The 26,067-nt window shown below is 36.8% G+C and overlaps 1 protein-coding gene across 1 annotated transcript; it reads left to right on the forward strand.

Moving 5' to 3' along the window:
* Nucleotides 1-2,684: 2,684 nt before the first annotated feature.
* On the forward strand, nucleotides 2,685-3,541 carry LOC131659091 (uncharacterized). The gene is made up of 2 exons (XM_058928330.1): nucleotides 2,685-2,814; nucleotides 2,892-3,541. The coding sequence occupies exons 1-2, from the start codon at nucleotides 2,685-2,687 to the stop codon at nucleotides 3,539-3,541; spliced, it is 780 nt and encodes a 259-aa protein (XP_058784313.1).
* The last annotated feature ends 22,526 nt before the right edge of the window (nucleotides 3,542-26,067 follow it).

The following is a 26,067-nucleotide window of genomic DNA, read 5'->3' on the forward strand; positions in this document are numbered from 1 at the left end:
TGGAGTTATGATGTTGCTTGTCTTTGACATTGTTCCTCGATATTTTGTTAAGTCTTCTTATGACCTTGTTAAAACTTTTAGCTAAAAGGGAGATGAATTAAGTTAACTTTTCATCAACATCACCATCAAATTGGTCATCACCTTCTTTAGCATCTACTTTGAAAGCCACACTTTTACTCTATTTATCTGATTTGTCATCAATGACCATTTCAAAATTTAGAAGATATCCAATCAACTTTCATATTTGCTACACATTGGGATTCTTTAGTGGCCGTGATTTTCATATCAAATCTCTTTGAAAGAGATCTAAGGATTTTTCTTACTAGCTTTTTCAAACATATTTTCACTAAGGGGAAAAAGAGTTATTAGCAATTTCACGGAGTCAGATGTAATACCCCAAAATTCTTAATTCTTGATTTAATTTAATATTAGTGTTTAATTGTAAGTCTTGATGGTTGTTTTGGTGAATTATAATGATTAATGGAGCTAAGTGCAGGGTATTGAGAATTATTTTAGAATTAATAATTACTATTAGAATTATTTAAATAATTTAAAAAGAGTGAAAGTATAGAGAAATTAAGGGTATGGCGGTAAAAGTGTGTACAGTAAGTGAGGATAATTAGGGAAGATCATAATAAGGGTGTAAGGGGTAAGAATGACAAAAAGAATGGAGAGGAGAAAGAGAGTCATTCTTACAATCGTGAAATTGGAGAATATGTTGTGGAGAAGAGTTAGGGCACTGAGGAACAAGGGGATTCGGTAGAAACTCGAAGATAGGATCAAAGCTAAGGAAAAATCTAAGGTAAGGGGGTGATCCTTACATTATAATTGATATGGGGATTATAGATATGTAGGTTTAATGTGGTTTGTGTGGGATTTGATGAACATGATGAATTTTGATGAAAAATGATAATTTGTGCTTGTTTTATGCTAATTCCTGAAACTATCATATATATTTGAGTTGGATTGATGGGCAATGTTTGTGCATAATTGGTAGAACAAAAAGATATTGTTTTATTTTCAAAATTGGAGGTTTGGGTTTTGTAAAAAGATACCAAGTGCATTTTTAGGGTCAGGGGGCAAAACTGTTAGGTGGTAATCGGGTACCCTCCTGGATTTACCCGGGTACCACTGACGCTAACAGATTTTTTTTAAACTTGTAAAATTCATAACTTTTTACTCGGGTGTTTGTTTGACGCGTCGTTCGAACCGTTGGAAAGGTGGTTTAATGTACTTTAATTTAAAGTTATTTTCACGTCAGGATTCCAACTCTTCGACACATTGGTGTGTGTGTGTTTCCGTTCGTTTTGAGTTTTGACATTTTTTTGAAAAATGTGAGAATAGTTAGTATGGGTGATACTTAGTGACGCCCCTTAAACTTTTGATGAATATGATGTATTGTGAAGCTGTTGTGAGGATGTGATGTATGTTGAGGCATGATATTTATGTGAAACATGTTTGGTTATATTTATATACATATGTGTACCTTGATGATGACTGTAATATTGGTGTGATTTCAAAGATGTTGATTGCAAATGTGATATTGTGATGAATATATGAATGATGATGCACTTGGACCAGCCGAGGTCATATTATTTGATTAGTGTGTATCATGCATTAATGGAAAATGTTAGGACTTCGGTCCAGTGGTGATTTGTAGGACTTCGGTCTAGTGGTGGAATCAATCCCATTGTGCGGATTGTGTGCGTTATAAGATGCGCTCTAGTTCCAAGTGAGAATTGATCCTATTGGTGGGGATCTTTAAAGGTAGATGACTTAATTTCATCAATGATATTTTGGTACTACATGCATGAATAAGTGATGTTATATTCCATAGTTTGCGTACTTGCATGATGATTGGTGTAAAAGATGTTTTGATGATATTGTGATGTGAATTGATGTCTTAGTGATGTTGTGTGTACATGATGTGGTGATGGTATTACCGTTAATAAATGCTATGCCTATTATATATATCTTTTGTAATGTTTGTGATTACTCACCTTTTGTGTTTGAATGTTACCTCCATGTGGGTAATGTGCAGGTGATTAGGACTAGTTTATTAAGGAGTAAGTATAGCTCCGGAGTCATTTAGTTTTTTTGTTGAATAAAGGTTCTTGCTCTGATATGTAACATCAGGTTGGGATCATATGATTGGAATACTTTAATTATTTGAGAACATGATCTATGAGTTACCGTTAATGTTTTGAAGTCGATTTTGAGATTTAAATCACGAATGATGAAACATGATGGATAATTGTTATTTTATATTAATACTAAGATTCCGCTGCTTAATATTTGAATTTTATATCGAAGTTTCAAAGGAAGTTTAATTTTCACTATGTTGAGAACCCGTGTTATGGAGCAGGATGATATATATATATATATATATATATATATATATATATATATATATATATATATATATATATATATATATATATATATATATATATATATATATATATATATAATGTTTTATGACAATGTGACGCCGTTGTGATTGCTTGTATTTTAGTATATTAATTTAAATTACTCACAAATTATATGTTGGGTAGAAGGGTGTTACATTGGTGGTATCAGAGCAGGTCGATCCGTTCGGCCATATTATTAAGTCTATTAGTATGATAGCGGAATACTGTCAGTGTTTATTCTAACTTTGTTATTGGTCGTGAGAAGAACAGAGTATGGCTGGAAGAAACGATGTTGCAATTGCTCCTGCCTTAGAGGCTGTGCAGAATCAGCCTAACACTAGTGTGAATGACGAATCTCATAGCTTGAGCATGTTTCAAAGGGAGAACCTGCCTACTTTCAAGGGTAAGTACGATCCCGATGGAGCGCAAGATTGGCTCAAGGAGATCGAAAGGATTTTTCGGTAATGGATTGCTCTGCAGTGCATAAGGTACAATATGGTACTCATATGCTGGCTGGAGAGGCTGATGACTGGTGGCTTGACACTTGTCAGAGATTGGAGGTTGTAGGTGAGGTGATTACTCGTGCTGTATTCAGTAGAGGATTCTTGAGAAAGTATCTTCCAGAGGATGTTCGGGGCAAGAAAGAGATGGAATTCCATGAACTAAAACAAGGGATTTCAACTGTTGTGAAGTATGCTGCTAAGTTCGTGGAACTTATGAAGTTCTATCTACACTATAGTGTAGAGACTGCTGGGTTTTCTAAGTGTATCAAGTTTGAGAATGGGCTGCGTCTTGGAATCAAGCAAGCCATAGGGTATCAGCAGATACGGCGATTTCTTGAGTTGGTGAATAGCTGTAGGATCTATGAAGAGGACAACATGGCTCATTCAGTATATTATAAGAGTCACAATGAAAAGAAGGGAAGGAACAAAGACCGTGCTAAGCCTTATAGTGCTCCTGCTAACAAAGGGAAGCAAAAAGCTTTTGATGGGAAGAAGCCAAGTGGGGGAGGAGCTCCCGCTTCTGTCCGATGTTATAAATATGGTCATCCGAATCATCGTGCTTCTGAATGTAAAAACGATGGCCCGACTTGTTTTAATTATGGAGAACATGGTCATATCAGTACCTAGTTCCAGAAGCCAAAGAAGGATGCTGCCGCCGCCAAGACTAATGGCCGAGTGTTTGCTTTAAGCGGAACGGAGGATTCTGTAGCAACCTGCCGAAAAATTAAGACTAAGAGAGTCGCCACCTATTGTGAAGGGCGAATAGGAAACCCTACGCAGTATAGAGATCAGGGTAAGATACTATATTCAGGTCGAGGGAAGGTGTTAGGCACCCTCAACCCTTTCCTAAAGGTTAACATTGCAAAGATAAGGGTTATGGCAAAACATAAAGAAAGGTAACAAACAATTAATAGGGTTAAAGACATGATTAAGATTTGGAGGAAGGGGACTCGCCTTGTTGCCAAGTGCCTACGTATCTCCTTAAGGAGAATCAGAGTCAGCGTAGTTCGGGGAAGGGTTGTACGCCCTTAGAGTTGAAATTTGATTTGAGATGGTTTTGAGGCTTTTTGAATGGCCTATCGTAGTTTTGAATAAGGATGAAAATCCGTAGTTTGATTTGAAGTGTTTTGAATGTTTTAGATTTGGGAAGTGTTTTAGGCTTTGGGCGTACAACCCTAATTTTAATTTGCACTATTAATCGCAATGATCAATAGATTTGATCACCATAATTAATAGATTAGTAGAGAATTGCTGGCAATTCTAATCGATTGATTCGATTATCACTTTTAGCAAATTGAGGTATTTTAACTAATTAATTTATTAGTTTATCGTTACCCCTCATAATCGATAGATTCGATTACAAATAATAACGAATTGATAAGGAGAAATGCTAATCATCGTAACCAATAGATTTGGTTAAAACCATTTAGCAAAATAAACTGTTATTTTAATTGAATTTTTTTTAATGATACAAATAGACCTGAATTAATTTAATATAATGGCGTAAACTAAGTTAATTTAGAGAAACTAGCCTAATAAAACTTAATTAATCTAATAAGGCTAATTAAGAAATTAACTAATTTTTTGTATTCTTATTGTTCTTAGTATTAGCGAAATTTTTTATATTTTTGTACTTTTTAATGTCACGCATATTTTTTCAATAAGAAAAATTAACTAAATAAAATTATATAGATTAATTATTCTAACTAGTTAGACAAAATGGTTAATTAAATTAAATAATAGAACTAAAACATCACAAAATTAATTATAACAAATAATGGAGTTGCAGGAGATGGTATAAACTTAATAATTAGTATTAGTATAATCCTAACTCTAATTTTGAATAATAGAATAATAAAAAAACAAGAACACATAAAAACAGTAACATCACCGCCCTGTTTGCCCCTTTTTTTATCAAAGTAAAATATAAAAAACAAATAGAATATATTGCAAAAAAATCAAAGAAAACATAAATCAATATGCGATTCTTTTCTCTTTCAAGCAAATGAACGAAAACCCAAATACCTCAATATCGATAGAACAACATTATCGCGTACCTGTTCGAAGCTTCTGCTGATCGGAAATATCGGACTTCTTGCGCTATCGATCTCGGTTTCGTGATGGTTTGTGTACTACACAGCGACGGCGCGGTTGTTCTGGTATTCACCGGATTTGCTTCTCTTCTTTTTCTCTCCTACTTCCGAATTCCGATCTCGTAGTTTCACCGTTGATGAGATGGTGAAGATTCAATGTTCGAAGCGTCGTCGGGGACGATCTCCATGGTTGGATCTTCGCAGTGGTGTACGGTTGATGTGCGGTTCACCGGTGGAGCGGACTTGGGATGGTGTGTGGTCGGAACCTCATTGCTTCTTCCTTTCTCTTTTTCCTGCAAAAAAACACACCTTGTACCAATTATACTAATGTTTATTAGATTTCAATTGGAATTTGGTTTGAGAGATTTGTATTATGGTTAGAACTTAGAATGGTGTGGAAATTTGGAGTTTATGAATTTATGGTGTTAGTGCATAAGAAAGCTGCAGATCTTATGAAAAGGTGATAACTTGGTGATGCTATTGGTCTTGAAAAAAAAGGAATGTAGGTTGAAGGCTATGTAGGTTAGTGTTGTGATTTTTTTTTTACTGGAAAAAACGTGAATGGCACATCTGTGTATGAGCAATGCTGGAAAAAATAGAACAAGAGGTTTAGTTGTGGGTTTTTATGTGTAAAGTAGGTTTTTCGTGAGAGAGAGAGAGGAGGAAATAAGGTTCTGTACAGTGTCAATTGGCCTCCCTCAAATATGTATAAAATAGTCCTATTTATATTAGTGCATTAGGTTAAATTAAAAATAGAAAAAATAAATTAACATTAAGACTATTAACATAACCAAATTATTTGTTTTGATTTTATCTAAAAATAAAGAGAATCAAATCAAATAAGTTTTAATGCTAATGGACTTGGACCAAAAGTTAAGGAAAAACTATTATTATTATATTTTTTTTTGTGACTATAAAAGCATAAAAATGGAGAAAAGTGAAAAATAAATATTTTTTGTAAATGTTTAATTAAATAATACGAAATTAAAAATTAAATGATTAAAAAAATATTTTTTATGATTTTTAAATATAAAAATAAAAATAAAATTACAACTAGAATTAAAAAACAAATTAAGGGAGAAAAGTTAGAAGTGAGACTTGAACCTGAGACCCTGTACTTGCAAACCTTACATTCTTACCAAATGTGCCACGTCATCTAATCGAAATAAATGACATTTCTGATTATATGAAGGCAAATTTTGGGGTATGACAGCTGCCCCTGTTCAATCTTCTTAAGCCTGAAGAGTCAGATAGGCACGTCTGCCTATCGTGATCTAAAGGTAGAAGATGATTGAACACTGAAATGCCCTGAAATTTGCATTTGCTGAGAAAAAGTTCCGTGGGAGATGGGCTTAAAGATGCCATCCAAGGTGAATACCCCTCTCTTTTCTAGAATGTGACGCAGATGCTTTTTTTGGAAGGAACCACGTGTTATGGTTGAAGCATGGTCTGAAAAGGCAATCTTAATTTTATGCAATGTTATGATGCATGTAATGTATGATGCAGTAAGCTTCTCAAAAATAAATGAGAGTAATGTATGTATATGCATTATGTATGAATGAGGTATGTTAATTAAATGATGCATGATTGTCAGTATGTTAGTTGAAGTTAGTAACTTTTGGAAAAGAAAAATAGAACCTTGTTTGTTATTGAAGAAGATCACTGCCGAGGGACTAACGTGATAAACCCAATTGAAGAACTGTTTGAGAAACCTTGTGATCAGGGAAAATAAATCCCTATTTGCAAAGAGACGTAGCTTTATATCACTGCCAGGGGACTAACGTGATATTAATCAGCGAGATGATCTGAAGGAGATCACTGCCAAGGGACTAACGTGATGAATGATACGTAGAAGATAATTAACTTGTTGTAGTGCTGAAGGGTTTGCAGTTCGTAGGTAACCCACTTACTATAGTTCTAGTAAGTCGTCGCAGTTGGTATACCCACTCCCTATCGTAGTTCGAGTAAGTCTGTCGCAGATGGTGTGGCCCACTTACCATAGCTCTGGTAAGTCGTCGCGGTCAGTCATACCTACTTACTATCGTAGTTGGAGTAAGCTTATCGTAGATGGTAGGGCCCACTTACTATAGTTCTAGTAAGTCGTCGCGGTCGGCCGTACCTGCTTACTATCGTAGTTTCAGCAAGTTTATCGTAGATGGTGTGGCCCACTTACTATAGCTCTAGTAAGTCGTCGCAGTTAGCCATACCCCCTTGCTATCGTAGTTTGAGTAAGCTTATCGTAGATGGTATGACCCACTTACTATAGTTCTAGTAAGTCGTCGCAGTTAGCCATACCTGCTTACTATCGTAGTTGGAGCGAGTTTATCGTAGATGGTAAGGTCCACTTACTATTCAGTAAGTCGTCGCGGTTGACCGTACCTACTCACTATCGTAGTTTCAGCAAGTTTATCGCAGATGGTGTGGCCCACTTACCAGCTCTAGTAAGTCGTCACAGTTAGCCATACCTACTTGCTATCGTAGTTTTGATTAATCCCCAAAAGGATCACTTGATATAGATCTAGCAAGCTCACCTGCACCCATGGGATCCACTTGCCCCGGTTTGGACAAATTTACCTGTATAGAAGACTGTTTGCCTGTATGAAAAAGATTCACTTGTTTGGAAACTCACGACTCAAGGGTCGGAGAAAATACATTTATCACAACATGAGGGTTGGAAACTGGGCTGGTGTAACAGTCAGACGGTAACTGACTACGAGATGGGAACTGGATTTTGACGTAACAGTCAGACGGGAACTGACTACCAGACGGGAACTGGGTTTCGATGTAACAGTCAGACGGGAACTGACTACCAGACGGGAACTGGATTTCGATATAACAGTCAGACGGGAACTGACTACCAGATGGGAACTGGATTTGTAACGATTTGCCAGGACGAGAACTGGACTTTGTAAGGATTTGGATGCGCTAGATGATATGCATATGCTAGTGCGTATGTATGTATGCTGATGCATGAAATGAACAACAAGATTGTTATCATCGGTAAGGTTACCGGGAAGCATCAATCAGGTGATTGGAGAGAATACCTCAATAAGGTTACTGGCATCGGTAAGGTTACCGGAAAACATCAATCGGGTGATTGGAAAATAAATCTCAGTAAGGTTACCGGCATCGGTAAGGCTACCGGAAAACAGCTGGACAATGTAGCTTAGCACCAGAGTTTTGAATTGGATGTTTAGATGTATGGGATAATGCGTATGCTCATGCATATGTTGATTGATGTAATGAGTGGGAACGAAATAATGTCATCTATAAGACTACTTGAAAAAGGCTTCTGGAGTGGATATGAGAATTTGTCTTAAAGAAGACTACCTGAAGAGGTTTTTAGAAAGGATAAAATTTTGTCTTAAAGAAGACTACCTGAAAAGGTTTTTTTTTTTTTTAGCGAAGGATAAGGGATGTCTTGAAGAAGACCGTCTGGAAAGGTTGAAAGATGTCCAAAAGGACTACCTAAAAAGGTTTTTGGAAAGGGCAAACGAATGTCTTAGAAAAGACTACCTAGGAAAGTTCTTAGAAAAGAATGTCTTAAAGAAAACTACCTAAAAAGGTTTGTAGGATGTCTTAAAGAAGACTACCTAAAAAGGTTCTTGGAAATGGAATGTCTTAAAGAAGACTACCTAAAAAGGTTTGTAGAATGTCTTAAAGAAGACTACCTAAAAAGGTTCTTGGAAATGGAATGTCTTAAAGAAGACTACCTAAAAAGGTTTGTAGAATGTCTTAAAGAAGACTACCTAAAAAGGTTCTTGGAAATGGAATGTCTTAAAGAAGACTGCCTGAAGTGGTTCCTAGAAAGGATGATGAATGTCTTAGAAAAGACTACCTGAAAAGGTTCCTAAAAAGGATCGTAGGATTTGTCTTAAAGAAGACTACCTATAAAAGGTGTGATGTAATGTATCTGCCAATGTATGCAATGCATGACTTATATGTATTTGCATGATGCTTCAATGATAGGTTGTTGATAACCAAAGCGGATATAGTTTGCTAATGTTGTAAGGTTGTTGGATGCTAGCACGATTTTCCAATACCTTTTTTTTTTGCAGATCGTAGTTAGGAGAAAGATTGATTCGGGGTTGCAAAGTATGAAGACGCATTTTCCTTTTGTTGTACGTCTTACGGATTTGATATCCATTGCCCCAGTATTTTTGTGGAAAAAGATGCTTATGAGGGAAGTGCCCCAGGAAATAACCTTGTCATATGCTTTGACGTTTAGATTGAAGGGTGTGCCCCTGACTTCCCAGATATGGGGGTTATCCATGGTTTTCTATCCATTTTGACTTTATCCCATGCTTGACATGATGATTGAGACTGCTTCGAGATATGACCCAAGTCAATTGAACCTTAGGAAGAATGCCCCTAGTTAATAGGATGTTTGTTTGTATGCCCCTATTTAAGAAAACCCTCTGGACGTGGTTTCCCCATTCAAGAGTCTTTATCAGAAATGATCGCCTTTGTGCTAAGTGTATATTCGTAGATGGCGTTGTACCCTTTGGGAAGTAACTTTAATGTGATGAAAATGCAAGTTTTGAAATCGAAGGGGTGGATGATTAGAAATGAATGCTTGAGGCAGCGTAGTGATTAGCTCCAAAACGTGAAATAGAATTTGCTATTGATTTAGTTCCAGGTATAGGTCTGGTGTCCATGGCTCCTTATAAGATGTCGGCTTTAGAGTTGGGCGAACTAAAGAAAAAATTAGAGGAATTGATAGCAAAGGAATTTGTTTGGCCAAGTGTTTCCCCGTGGGGTGCTTGAGTGCTGCTAGTCAAGAAGAAAGATGGAAGTATGAGGTTATGTATTGACTACAAGCAGTTAAATAAAGTGACTATTAAGAATAAGTACCCACTTTCAAGAATTGATGATTTGATAGATCAGTTAGTAGGTTCTAGTGTGTTCAGTAAGATTGATTTGAGTTTAGGTTATCATCAGATTTAAGTTAAACCAGATGATATCTCGAAGACGGATTTCAGGACAAGGTATGAGCACTACGAGTATACTGTGATGCCTTTTGGCGTGTCTAATATTCCAGGTGTCTTCATGGAATATATGAAATCTTTCATTAATATCTAGATGAGTTTGTGGTAGTATTCATAGATGACATTCTGATATATTTTAAGTTTGACAAAGAGAATGTTAGACATTTGAAGATTGTATTACAGGTGATGAGGGAGAAAAAGCTTTTTGCTAAACTGTCGAAGTGTGAATTTTAGTTAAAGGAAGTGAGATTCCTTAGCCACGTGATTTCTAGCGGTGGTATTGTCGTGGATCCTTCTAAGATTGATACGGTGCTGCTGTCATACCCTATAATTTGCCCACCATATTTCAAAATAATTTGGTTTAGGAATTAAGATCTCCAATTGTTCAAATTGGTACAAGAAGCAAGCATATTTATCCTTCTCCTAAGCAATCAACCCCCAACTAGGGTTTTTGCTTCCCTCAAGGCAGAATCCGGTCCTAAGGCCACAAGTGGATTTCATAGGGATTCTTATGCTTCCAGGAATCCTCATACCAAGTATCAACCTTTGATTCACAAGAATGCCCAGTCAAAATCTCAAATGACCAACAGTCGACTAGTTTGACCTGAAAATCAACTATGTTCAACTTACAGTCAAAACTCCTGATTTTTTGTCAACATCAACATTTTGAGGTTATATTCATCATTTGATAAAGGGTTGATCATGATTCATCAAGTAAAGCTCAGAAATCAACAAAAGTCAAACTTTCCAAATTAGGGTTTTGAAGGAGAAAGTCAACTAAACTTTGACCAGCCATAACTCTCAAATGGTTCATCAAAAATTGTCCAACCAAATCTCATTCTCAAGGAAATTCAATTCTCTACAACTTTGATGCTGGGCCCAAGACCAAGAAATGCATATTTGGAGAGATATGAGCCAAAACATTACAGGTCCTCTTAAAAGTTGTTTTTTGTCAGGACCAATATCATCAAGATAAAATCTCCAAATACAAAAAATGTTCCAAAGTGGGTTGTAGAGGACATCTTAAGCTTTTCAAAAAGTATTAGATCATCTCCATAGGATAAAAATCGAGAGAGTTATGATTGTTAGAAGTTGGCCAAAAGTCAAGAAAAGTGTGAAACCCTAATTGATGAAATTCATACTTTTAAGTATTGGGCCCATAAATTTGAATTGTCCACGTGATTCCAAGCTCATGAAAGGCCCAATGGTCATATAAATTTTATTTAATGATTTTATTTTATTTATATTTGATTTTATTCATTAAAATTCAAAATAAATCAAATAAAATCACAATTAAATAAAATAAAATTATATAATTCATTCATCAAAAATTTGATCAATCCAAATTGATTCAAAAGTTTGAAACAATATGAAGATTGATTAGAAAGAGATTTGATCCAAAAATAGGAATATTTTATGGTTTTTATATGCAATTTTCCAACTCACTTAAGAACCAAGAGTCTGAAGGATAGAAAAACACTTAGAAAGAGAGGTTTGAATAAGTGTAACTTTAAAACTCTTAAGATAAAAACAATTTGCACAATAATTTTTATCCTGGTTCGTTGTTAACTAAACTACTCCAGTCCACCCCCTTGGAGTGATTTACCTCACCTGAGGATTTAATCCACTAATCACACAAGATTACAATTGTTTTCCACTTAGATAACCTCTAAGTCTTCTAGAGTATTCTGATCACAACCTGATCACTCTAGGAACACAATGCTTAGATACCCTCTAAGACTTTCTAGAGAATCCTATCACAACTTGATCTCCTCTAGTTCTTACAAATGAATGTAAACAAATTCTTATAAGAGTTACAATGCTTCATAATAAGCTATTATCACAACTGTGATTTTTCTCTTAAGTTTAAGCTTAATCTCACTAAGATATTACAACAGTAATGAAGTGAGGTTGAAGATGAAATTTGAGAGCTTTTAGAATTTGACAGCGTTACTGTATGTTTGCGCCAAGTGTTGATTTTAGCTTCTCATCAGAACTTCTATTTATAGGCGTTTGAGAAGATGATCGTTGGGAGCATTTAATGCGTTGCGTGATGCGTACAGCATTGCATTTAATGTTTCACTCTTTTGTCAACTACCTCGAGCCTTGCTTTTCCTGCTTTAACTGACGTTGCCTTTAATAGCTTCTAACGTTCCTTTTGTCAGTCAGCGTAGCCTGCTATCTTGTACTTGCTTCTGATCTGATGTTTGTGTAAACAACGTTTGAATATCATCAGAGTCAAACAGCTTGGTGCAGAGCATCTTCTTGTCTTCTGACCTTGAAGTGCTTCTGCTTCTGATCACAAGTTCTTCTGATGCTTCAATAGACCATGTTCTGATTCTGCTTGACCATCTTCTGATGTCTTGCGAGAGCATGTTCTGATGTTGCATACTTGAACCTTCTGAGTCAGTGCTTCTTGCGCTGGTTTTGTGCATACTCTTTATATATTTCCTGAAATGGAAATTGCATAGAATTAGAGTATCACATTATCTCAAACAAAATTCATATACATTGTTATCATCAAAACTAATAATATTGATCAGAACAAATCTTGTTCTAACAATCTCCCCCTTTTTGATGATGACAAAAACATATATAAATGATATGAATTTGCAATCAGAATATCAGACGGCTAAAGACAATTACACAGTTATAGCATAAGCATATAAACATGTGTGTGAATATGTCTCCCTCTGAGATTAACAATCTCCCCCTGAGATAAATAATCTCCCCCTGAAATAATTACTTGAAGAAATTTATAAATAAAGGACTTCCCTGAGTATTTTCCATTTCAGTTGAGACGATCACATATGCTTAGATCTTCAGAACATTCAGAGCTTCTGCTTCTTGCTTCCATAGGACAGCTTCAGAGCTTTGAATTTCTTCTTGAATCATTGCATGCTAGATTGTATCAAAACATTGTTGAATGTAACAGAGCATCATCAGAGCATCTCTACATCCTGAAATGTTTCAGAACAAACTAAATGACAAAAAATCAGAGCATGAATGAATCAGAACATAAAATATGTTTCAGAGCATATACTATGTATCAAAACACATAAAATGCATCAGAACATAAAATATGTATCAGAGCACATAGAAAAAAAAATGTATCAGAACATATAAAGAGTAAGAATGTTTTAGAGCATATTCTATCACAAGAATATCATAACATTCTTCCTTCTTGCTTCTAATCTTGAAGCTTCACAACACTCAGCTTGCTTCAATTTCCATGAGCTTGTTTCTTTATAGAATTGCTTTTCACCATGTCTTTGCTTCTCATGTTGAGCTTTTTAGAATGTCTTCAATCCTGCAAAAAAACTCAAAGACATAGAACTTGCAAATTCTGTTAGAAATGTGGAGACTTACTCCTAGCAACTGATAATATAAATCAGATCATTTATCACATTTCTCCCCCTTTTTGTCATAACATCAAAAAGCATAAAAGATTCAGATCAAAAGCAAACAATATGAGAGAAAAGAAGAAAATTCATTGATTTCATCAGAAGATTATCAAAAGATACAACAAGAGATGCAGAAAGACAGATGAAAGAACAAGGAGACAACTAAGACGCAAAAGATTACGACTAGCCTAGCTTAGACATAATCTTGGCCAGCATGTCATGAATCCCAGCAGTGCTTTCATTTTGCTTCTTTATGAAGTCTCTGAACTCTTCATGTGCTTGATCATGCTTATCCAGGCGAGAAGCAAGGACATCTTGATTCTGTTGAAGAACCTCCAAAGTCTTCTCCAGACGAGAGGATTCACCAGAAGTTTCACCACCAGCAACAGGACTTTTCTCAGAAGATTGATTCTCAGCATCAGCTTCTTCCATAGAAGCATCTTCATCATATTCTGGAGTAGGAAGATCAGAAACTCCATTCTCCAGGGCTTGAAGAATCTCAGCCAGATTCTTTGGAGGAATGGGAGCAGCATCGACTGGATGATAGACAGCATCAGGAACAGCCATGGTGTCATACCCCAAATTTGTCCTACCCTTTAATTTCTAACTGGCTTTAGCTTCGCATCTCATGTACATACCTCCCATTAGGTCATCTAACATATCATACATTCATTAATCAATAAAATGGGCATTGGGATCAAGGATCTTGAATGGTTAAGGTTTCATAAGGTTTTGAGGTGTACATAGACTGGTTCATCTGGTTCTTCTTTGAACATGGAACGGTGGCATTGGGATTTCAATCCCTTATGTATGAGTTTGGTCTTAGGGCTATCCTGAACATCTTTCCTTCAATATTTTGAACTTGATTTTCATCTGAGGTTATATCCAACAATTGAAAAGGAACTTTGGCTGGACAAGAAGAGTATGGCTCACCAAATTGATATTTTGGCTTGTAAGTTATAAGGCATACATCATGATACAATTGAAAAAGGGTTGACTCCATCAAAGTTAAAGAGGTGCGCTTATCAGGTGTTTTGTTTCAAAATACGAGTGAACTCAAACTCTGGATCCAAGTAATGGCATATGAGGTCAAGTTTGTTTCAACTTATAGAAAATTGAGATGCACACAAGGGTGGGATTTAAGGAGTGCACGTATGAGTTCTGATCTAGATTTCATCTGAATATGATTCAAGGTGCATGTCAAGGATGGTTTGCATCATACAAGTTCACCATTCATTCATTTAAAACCTACACATTCAAAGGATCCGAAGTCCATGTACATAAACATTCATACACTTCATACAATATCATCACAAAATTCATTACAAAATTCATATTCAAATTACAAAAATTTCATCAGTGTCCTTGAATTCTACCTAGACTCCTACTGACTCCCTAAGAATCTACCCTCCTGCAAGTGTTCTACTCTTCAAGTCATCCCTATACACTCTCCATCAGTGCACCATAGTCATGATTCAAGTCTTCGAGCCGTGCTTCATTCGAACCTGCACAAAGACATTCCGTCATTTACCAAGACGAATCCACATGTTCAAATCTGCACTTTACAACCTGCGGCAATCAATCAGGATCGGTATCAAACAGCCTGTGCATACTTAGCGAATAATCGGAGCTGCATAAAGACAACTGAAACCAAACCGCCCTGCACTTGACAAATGCTGCATCTGCATAATTCAGAATAAAGTTTCAAATCAACCCTGCACATAAAACCAATTCAGCCTCGCCATTAAATTAGAAACAAAGCTCATAACAAAAAAGAATGGCAGCCCTGCATCAATACAAAAAAGGAAAACCAGTTCAGATCCAGTCACTAACAGTCCAATCTAATTCAGCCACAGTTATTATGCATACATGATTCAATTCTTACAAAATTCAAAAGCATTTTTAAATCATACCAGCAGCCTGTACATCAAACATTCAAACCATGAATCAATCACCATACAAAGCATACCATTCCACCCATTTCAACATCAGCAGCATCACTCTTGCTAGATCCTTAAACCATTCCATGCCACCTTCAATTTCTTCTTTGCATTTCCAAACATCTGCAACATAAAACCATACATCAATTCTCATATATCATAAGATACCAGCTATGCACACTACAAAACCTAAAGAAAACTTACAAGTTCTCCAAAATAGTCCACATATACCATGTCCAAACCTGCAGCATATAGACCAAGCTCCCTGCAATATCCATACCCATATTATTCAAAATCAATGCAAACATCTCAGTTCAGCCATGTACCTTACACATACAGCACTACTAATTCAAAACAGAGCCAATTATACTGCCAGTTTTACAACAACCAAAACAAAGCCAATCATTCACATGAGTCTTCAATCCACACCATAACTCCATAGATAAGACCTACTACAGCTCTGCACAAACAATTGACTCATACTTTATCCATATAACACATACACATACATATTCATAAAGAAACCGCAAGCCATGCATTCGGAGAAAAAGAACACTATACTCACATCAGCTGAAGCATACAACCCTAACATTCACTAACTGTCAGTACTGTCTCAATTCATTTCATTTCATTTCCAATGGCCAGTCAATTCATTTCCAAAAAACAAATAAACATTCAATACCATCTCAAACAACGGTCCATTCGTAACCGAGTCGAGCTCTTCATGAAAATTCCAACAGCTTCCTAACTGTCAGCTAAACCTACTCTGCTAGTTGTTTCCACTACCCTGCATACACACCTCCAGCAAGAGTTCGCCGTAGACCGCTACATACCTGCATAATAGTTCGACCAGAAGTTCAGGCTCCAAGCAAAGAAAATTGAAAATGCAGAAGAAAAATACATTAACATCACCCTGCACTATTGAATTCAAGTGGAACCTTATGCCCTAACTATTCTTATTCACACCAGCTAAGTATTCGCACGTAAGCTCTAATCACTTTTGCTAGCTAACTTCAATAGGAGTTTTAACCAACTTCTAACTACCTATCATAACTGTCATAACAGAAAAACAATTTAACCAATCATTTGCCAGTTCAACTAACTACCTCATCAAACAGTTATAACCTAACTAACCTAACAGATTCATAACCAGCATTTAACCACCAAAACAGAATTAAAACTAACTATAACCGAATAAATCCTCACCCTCCAATTCATAACAGATTTTCTCAATCCAAGGGCTCTCATCCACTCACCTCTAACTGAATTCTCTCCCTCCCAATCTATATAAACAGAACTTCATCCTCTTCCACTCGGATTCCACATTCACACACCATTTTCACACACTCATTCTCCACCATTACACACGCCACTTTCTCCATTCTCACCTTCACCATCTTCATAACCTCATCTCCATCACCATCTTCTTCATCTTCTCCCTTCAACTCTCTCTGACTTTCACTAAACACGCATCCCTTCAATCATCTTCATCATCCTTCTCTCCACCATAACATACGCCATAACCACCATCTTCAACCTTACACACTTCATTTCTCTCTGCAACATTCATCACCACTCATCTCCGCCACCACTTCATCATCCCACGCCTTTTCACTGATTCATTCTCACTCCTCTCAACGCTCAATCTCTCTGCAACTCAATCTTACTCGCAAGAACAACTCAACAACACGCATCATACAGAAATTGCACGCAGAAGAAAAAAAAAACAAAAAGAGATAGAAGAAGAAGAAGAAGAGAAGAAAATCGGAAGATTCGAGAAGAAGTTTACCTGAACAATCATCTTCTTCTCTTAATCGCGTTTATTTCGCGCCTCCTCCGCATCGAGCTGCTCGATCTTCGCCTCTAGTATTCTAAATCTCCAATCTCCTTCTGCACGTCAGTTTGTTTGAATCAGAGAACGAGAGGGGGGCGAGAGAGAGTCATTGTGTTGTGTTCGTCTTTGTGGTGGCCGGCGATATTTTGATCGGAGAAGAAGGGGCAGTTTGCCGCCGCCGCGTGTAAGAAGGAAAGAGAACGAGAGTGAGAGAGTGAGGGGAAGATGAATCGGTACACTGCTTTACCCTAATTTCCCCTTCCGATATTCCCCTTTTATATTTATTTTATTTTTTATTTTTATTTGTTATTAATTGATTTTATTTAGTAGAATAAAACTAGAAAATTAAGAAAATCTGAAACGAAAAACTGTTGGGCTATTGATTGGGCCCAGCGCCCATAATTACTCATGCACCATCATTTTCAGTTTCTCACCCCCCTGACTTACACCATTTCATATTAGAATTTAGATTTTTAACTTGGTTTTCTCTTATTAATTTTTTCTTGATAATAAAAACACAATAAAAATTGCTAATCTTCTTTTAGGCTTTAATACTAATTTCGACATAAAAAATGATCAATAAAAATATTAGTTTAGGCTATCTTTTTAATTCTTTTTTGGTTAATTGGAATTCAATTCCCTTCATAAAAACCATATGAAAATAGTAGTATTTTTGGTTGAACTTTGCACTAATGTTTGAATTGCCTTCGTATCATTTCCATGCTATTTCTTCGTATAATTGTTGTGTGATTTTGTTGCTAGCTCTCGGCCATATTTTTGGCCTATTTTGTAGATATTCTCATAACTTTAGATTTAGACTTGTAAATAACAATTAGGCTAATACTTAGGTTAGTCCCCCACTTTTTCATTCTTTTTCTTTTACAACATAAAACATCTAATAAATACTCAAATAAAATCCCTATAAAAAATACAAAGAAAATACTTAAAACACTAATAATCAAAGTGAAAATTCTTAAAAAGGGAATGGAAGCTTGAACGTCCCTTGCTTAAGGGAATGTTCGAGTGCTTGGATCTCCCTTGCTTAAGGGTCCCATTCAGGCGTAAGTTCCCAAATTCTAAAAAACACAAACCAAAGAGTAACTCGAGTTTCCGTTGCTTTAGGGATTTCCTCGAAACACTCAAACTCTCTCTCTCTTCTCTCCTTTCTTAAGGGCATTGTTATCTCCGCGCTATTGCATCCTAGGCTGTCCCCTGATGCAAGAGCGCGAGCGTTAACTCCGCCCAACTAAAAAACACAAAAACAAACAAAACTATGGAGCCGAACTACGGCGCTCTGATTCCTGAAAAGGATACGTAGGCATCAAGTCGCGGGGCTTGAACGAGCACATTTGTAAATATTTCCTTCTTTTCCCCGTATTTCTTTTGCATTCATTCGCATATAGGTTTAGACATAGATACACCCTTTAGATAGAAACAAACATAGGTGGATACCATCGAGTACGATGGGCGCGAGGGGTGCTAACACCTTCCCCTTGCGTAACCGACTCCCGTACCTTGATTCTCTGGTCGCAAGACCCTGTTCCTTCCTTTGTTAGGTTTCCTGGTATTCCTTTCCCTTATGGGATAAATATATTGGTGGCGACTCTGTTCATTTTTCGCGAGCGTGCGACACATGGTAGGAGCCTGCTCAGAAGAATTTGCTCTAAGCCAGTGGATTAGCCATTGGGAATCTTCAGTCAGAACAGGAAACTTAGGCTTCCACACAATGATCTCCCAAGAGTGTGCTTCTTGTTCAGCTTTTGAAGCTTCTCCCAGTTCATCAACAAAAGCTTTCTCTTCAAAACAATGCCTGCCTCCAAGGGGACTGTGCCAGAACTCTTCATAGGATCTCAGAATTCCAAGATGACCAGGGGCTTCTGATTCACATATCTTCTGAAGCTTCCAGAACTCATAGTTCATCTGTGTTCTGAACATCCTCCAGAGATTCCTGAGTTCAACATCATCCATCCTGGCATGATGTGCTGCCTTCAAAGTCTCTAAATCTGTCTAAAATCTCAGATTTAACAATTCAAAATGTACACCAACAGAAAATTCCCGGCGGGATTTGAGTCTGGTGATGGCGAAATATGGTCTTAGAAGGAAAGAAGGTTGAGGATCCCTATCGAGACAAAGAGATGATTCTGCTTCATTCTTAGATTCTAACACCACTAACTCAGGTTCAGGACGAGGCATGGGTGTGTAGTTGCAATCACGAAGCAATTGCTCATGTGATGCAGAATTTGGAAGGTTAGAGATGGAGGGATTATTTTGTGAGGGAGAAGGAATGGGTTCATAGTTTGCATGAGGAGGAGGTTGAGAAGTGGAGATATTTGAGTGAGGAGGAAAGAGGGTTTGAAGGGGTTGAATATTAAGAATGAGGGTTTCAAACGAATGATCAGAAGCAACATTGGTTGTGGGCGGAGAGGAAGGAATGAGAACATTTGTGATAGGTGAAGAAGGTGGGGTAAGAACATTGGTTTGGGGAGAAGAAGGAGGTTTGAGAACATGGGTGAGTTGAGGTGTTTTTGTTGGGGCTGTTTCTGGTAGAACTTCTGGTTGAGGGTTAACCGGAGCTTCGGTTGGTACAGATTCTGAATGTAAAACAGATACAGAGACAGGTTCAAAAAGATGTATACCTTTGGACATCTTCTGAAGAGCTTCAAATTCAGCCTCAAGTCTTTTCTGCTTCTTGTTCTTCTTCTCTTCCACAATCTTTTCCTTCCCAAGAGAAATTTCTCTTCTTCTGGCATTTTCCAGTCTTTCTTTTTCTCCATCCACAGCTTCTTGATCTTCAACTTCTTGTTGATTCGCAGCTTCTGGAATTTCTTCTTCTTCTTCTTCCGAATCTACTATTATTAATTTTCTTTTCTTTTTCTTCTTCTTTTCTACATCCTTTCCATCTTCTACATTCTTATTATTTTTCAACTTTCTCTTCTTCTTCTTCTTCTTCTCAGCACCTTCTTGTTCTCTTCCAGCAGCATTCTCATCAACTACTGCAGCAGCTTCTTCTTGGACTTCCTTCTCCTGACTGACAGAAGGGCGATCAAACTTACGTTTTGTCCTTCTTTCTTTCTTTACTACAGCTTCTGGTGCAGCTTCTGAAACATCTTCTGAAACTGCAGGCCTGGAAGTAGAAACTTTCTTGCGATCACCTTTAGCAGGAGCATCTTTGGCTTTATCTTCCTTGAGAGAGTTAAGATATTTAGCCCTAACTCCTGGCAGCTCACTTCTGAAGAATGATTCAAACTCAGCAAGAACAGGATTTCTTTTGCTTCTTGCTCCTAGGAGAGGTTGAGGATTGACTCTAACAGCTTGAATCAGATTCATCTTTCTCAAGGAGTGAGCATTCAAGCAGCTTCCTGTATCAGTAACAGGATCCTTGATAACTCCTTGAGCTTCCAAGTCTTCAACAATCTTGGTATGAATCAGAAGATTGGTGATTATTCTTCCAAAAGGAATAATATTACCTTTCTTCGCTCTGAAGGCATTTCTGGAGTCCCTTACAGCATTCCACATATGATTGAAGATTATGAAGATAATATCGACCTTCTTCTGGGTGGCAATGCAGTACAGAATATATTGCTTCTCTTTGTTGACAAAATCTGCAAAATGGGTTGATTTTCTGTGATAGAAACACCCCAGAAGAATCTTGGTCCAGATTTTGTAGAGATCCTTCATGTCTTTGACACGCTTAGTTTTCTTTACATCTGGGTATAGTTTATTCAGAACGGCATCCCAATCTGCTCTTTGATCCAATTCATACACACCTTCAGGGTTTTTAGATCAAACATCATTCTTAGGATGTTCTCAGTAACAACAACAAACCTTCCATGAACAAACGACAAGATTGATTTAGGGGCAACCACAGCATGCACCCAAAATTCCTTTACTAGTTCTGGGTATACAGGTCCACAGAACTCAGAGAACAAAGAAGTCCATCCTTGAAACAACATATCCTCTTTTAGATGGAACTCATGTTTTTCAAGACTATCAAAGTCCACCGTTAATTCACAGATTACTTCTAACTCATTTCTGGGAATGGAGCAAGAGATAACTGGAACAATTTGTTGTTCTTCTTCTTGAAGATGTAGAGGAATAGAGGAACCAATGTTGAGAGATGATGAAGCAGCCATTAAAGCACTACTGAGATTGCTGGATACTTTTCTGGGTTTGCGTTTAGGGTTTGAGAAAAGGGCAAACAAGTTGCAAAAATGCATGCAAGAAGAGAGAGAATGAGAGCGAAAAAGAGAAACGTTATGATTTGAAATGAATATATAGGGGCGGATTTGAAAAAGAATGCAATTAATTTATGAGAATGAACAATTACAGAATCAATTGAAATCAAATACATTAAATGATGAGTGACATTAGGTGATAGAACATGATATTTGAAATGATTTACACAGTTACCTAGGGCGGCGTCCCATCAGTTTTAAGCACGCTTTTACCTATCGTGTGAACACGTGTTCACCATCAGAAAACACTTGATGACAGCTGTTACAGAATTTGCTTCTGATGAAAGATAGAACTTCTCATCTTCTGATTCTGATCAATTGTTCTGACTATCTTTCTTTAGAAAAGATCTGGTTCTGATAGGATCATCTTTATTTCCAAGAATGACATCTTCTGAGTGAGCAGAGGAGAGTCTAGAAGATCTTCTGACTGTTGGCTCTTCAGAAATTCTGAGATTCTCTAAAGATGCAGCAACTTGATCTTCTAATCCTTTGCTTCTGAGTTCTCCAGCTTCTGATACTTTGCTTCTTGGTTCTTCAGCTTCTGATATATCAATATCTAAATTTGCAAAATTCTCAAACTACTCTGGTTTTTCAAGATCAAGCTTATCATCAAATCTGATATTGATTGATTCTTCTACAACCAATGTTTCAGTATTGTATACTCTGTAGCCTTTAGAGCGTTCAAAATATCCAAGAAGGAAACATTTCTGTGACTTAGAATCAAACTTACCAAGATGATCTTTAGTATTCAGAATGAAACAAACACATCCAAAAGGATGAAAATATGAAATGTTGGGCTTTCTGTTCTTCCATAATTCATAAGGAGTCTTATTTAGAATAGGTCTTATAGAGATTCTATTCTGAATATAACATGCAGTATTTATTGCTTCTGCCCAGAAGTGCTTAGCCATATTGGTTTCATTGATCATGGTTCTGGCCATTTCTTGTAGAGTCCTATTCTTTCGTTCTACAACTCCATTTTGCTGTGGAGTTCTAGGACAAGAGAAATCATAGGCAATACCATTTTCTTTGAAGAACTCCTCAAAGAATCTGTTCTCAAATTCACCACCATGATCACTTATAACCTTTATGATTTTACACTCCTTCTCAGATTGAATCTGAGTGCAGAATTCAAAGAACACTGAATGAGACTCATCCTTGTGTTTTAAGAACTTTACCCATGTCCAGCGGCTATAATCATCTACGATGACTAATCCATATTTCATCCCTCTGACAGATGCTGTTTTGACTGGGCCAAACAGATCAATGTGCAAAAGTTCTAGCGGCCTAGAGGAAGAAACAACATTCTTAGAATTGAATGCAGGTTTGGAGAACTTGCCCTTCTGACATGCTTCGCAAAGAGCATCTGATTTGTATTTCAGATTAGGGTGTCCTCTGACCAGATTTAGTTTGTTAATCTGAGAAATCTTTCTCAAACTAGCACGTCCTAATCTTCTGTGCCAGACCCATTGCTCTTCGGAAACAGACATAAGGCAAGTCACCTTCTGCTTCTCAAGATCAGAAAGATCAATCTTATAAATGTTGTTCTTTCTCTTTCCTGTAAATAGGATTGAGCCATCCTTCTGACTTACAGCCTTGCAAGACTTTTGATTGAAGATTATGTCATAACCATTGTCACTTAATTGACTTATGGACAATAAGTTATGCGCTAATCCTTCTACAAGAAGTACATTAGATATGGAAGGAGAGTTACCAATACTTATGGTTCCAGAGCCAATTATCTTTCCCTTCTGATCTCCTCCAAACTTAACTTCTCCACCAGACTTAAGCACCAGGTCTTGGAACATAGACCTTCTTCCCGTCATGTGTCGCGAGCACCCAGAGTCCAGATACCATGACATGTTGTGCTTTGTCTTCTTTGCTGCCAAGGATATCTGCAACAGAAATTATCTTCTCCTTAGGTACCCACAACTTCTTGGGTCCTTTCTTGTTAGTTTTCCTCAAGTTCTGATTGAACTTGGGTTTAGCATAATAAACAACAGGAGGTACAACATGATATTCTTTGGGTTTAGCAGCATGATGTTTTCTAGGTTGTGTCACATTCTTCTTAGTGTGTGTAGCATGAAAGCTTTTGGCATGTGATGTGAGCCTAATATCATGTGAATGGCCATATTTGAACTGATCATACAATGGCTTGTATGTGATTTTCATATCATCTACAGGTTCAAATTTGTATGGGGTATCACCCTCATAGCCAACGCCAATCCTTTTGTTTCCAGAAACACCATATATCATAGAAGCAAGATGACTTCTGCCAATACTTCTAGATAAAAAATTTCTGAAGCTCAAGTCATATTCTTTCAGAATATGATTGAGACTAGGAATGGATTTTTCTGATTCAGAAGGAGATCCAATATCTTTGGATAATTTTAAAACTTTTTCCTTCAATTCAGAAATTTCCACTTCCAGCTTCTTAGTTTCAGAATCAAATAGCTTTTTCAGCTTTTTGTATTTGATACTAAGATGAGCCTTGAGTTCCAGAAGTTCTGTTAAACTGGAAACTAACTCTTCTCTAGATAGTTCAGAAAATACCTCTTCAGAATCTGATTCTGATGTAGATTTTTATCCATCATCAACTATGCCCATCAGTGCAATGTTTGCCTGCTCGCCTTCAGAGTCTGATTCTGATTCTGAATCTGAATCATCCCATGTTGCCATAAGACCTTTCTTCTTATGAAACTTCTTCTTGGGATTCTCCTTCTGAAGTTTTGGACACTCGTTCTTGTAATGTCCAGGCTCATTGCACTCATAGCAGACAACCTTCTTCTTGTCAGATCTTCTGTCACCAGAGGATTCTCCTCGTTCAAATCTCTTTGAACTTCTGAAGCCTCTGAAGTTCCTTTGCTTGCTCTTCCAGAGTTGGTTTACCCTTCTGGAGATCATAGATAGTTCATCTTCTTCTTCTGATTCTGATTCTTCAGAATCTTCTTCTTCAGCCTGAAAAGCGTTAGTGCATTTTTTATAATTAGATTTTAATACAATAGACTTACCTTTCTTCTGAGGTTCATTAGCATCCAGCTCAATTTCATGACTCCTCAGAGCACTGATCAATTCTTCAAGAGAAACCTCATTCAGATTCTTGGCAATTTTGAAAGCAGTCACCATAGGACCCCATCTTCTTGGCAAGCTTCTGATGATCTTCTTGACATGATCAGCCCATGTTGTCATACCCCAATTTTTGACCTAAGATACCACCTCATATCATTGCATATGCATCATTTGCATCTCTAACAAATTGCATAGTTTGTGTTTGCTACTTGTGACTCAGCAGGGATTTAATCAAGAAATCACTCATCAGTACAAGCAACAATCAACTAGGGTTTTGTTCTCCCTTCATCTCAAATGAATCATCTTCATCAATAATCAACATTTGGTCCTCAGAGATTCATTTCAACAAGCTCAAAGGCTTTGAATCAACCATATTAGGGTTTTGACTGAAGATAGCATACTCTTAACTTTTGCTCAGAATTTGACCTAATGGCTTGGGACATGACCTCAAGACCCCAAGTGCATCATTTTGACCTAATCCATTGGCTTAGAACATCTCCTACACAAGGATTGATCAACAGTGAAATTTCAAATCATCAGATTAGGGTTTTGAACTATCAGGGACTAAAATCAGGGATCACATTTGGGAAACCCTAAAAATCCCCAGGAAGTCAATCAAAGGTTTCAATCACCCTCAAATAATCCCTATGACAATATACAATGGAAATTGCATCTCAATTCAAGATCCACAGACGTCAATTTCATCAGGTCGACAATTAGGGTTTTTGACCTAATTCACTGAACAACTGACTTTTTAATCAGGACATGGTGCCACAACTCAAACCATGGCTCAATATCCTCTAATGCTTCAATATGATTCATTCATACCATTCATTTGGTGAGGGTAGCCTGTTTCATTTGAAATCTCCAGAAACGCGATTCGACTAAAAAAGTCAACTGTACAAGAACACCATTGACTTTTGAGGAATTTTGGTCAACCATGACTTTTGAAGTTTTGAATCATCAATATATGATATATGAAGTCATTTGATCAAGAAAAATCAAGAAAATCAATCAAAAATCAAAAAGTCAAAAGTTTGACTTTTCATACTTAGAAAAATTTCTAAGTGTTTTTCATGGTTTTTTCCAAACTTTGGAGGGGAATAACTCAAAATTTCACCTACAAACTGAAAAAAACTTCCAACATGAAAGTTGTAGATTTTGATCCAATAAACAACTTTGACACATATAATTTTTTTCCATAAGATCAACCATTTAAGAGATATGGAGCTTCAAAGTTGGTATCTTATGAAAATTGCACTTAAAACTTCATTTTCTTCAAAGTTCATGGAACTTTTTCACCCATTTCCTTAAGAGACTTGAGGAAACTTTCAACTAGGATTTTGAAGTGTGTAACATGAGCTTTCCAAAATGTCAAAGAGCATGAAAAAATATGGAGTGTAGCCATGGTTTTGAATTTTGACATTAGTGAACTTTTCACTTGAAATTTCAAGTCATTTTGCCAAAGTTATGAACCATTTTGCCAAATGATCCAAGTAATGATGCATAGATGCAATAATTGGAGATATTTTTCTGATTTGAGATCAGAATGGAAGAGGATAAGAAGCTAGAGTTTTAACCATGGTTTAG

The sequence above is a fragment of the Vicia villosa genome, linkage group LG3 (assembly GCF_029867415.1).
Source record: "Vicia villosa cultivar HV-30 ecotype Madison, WI linkage group LG3, Vvil1.0, whole genome shotgun sequence".
NCBI lineage: Eukaryota > Viridiplantae > Streptophyta > Magnoliopsida > Fabales > Fabaceae > Vicia > Vicia villosa.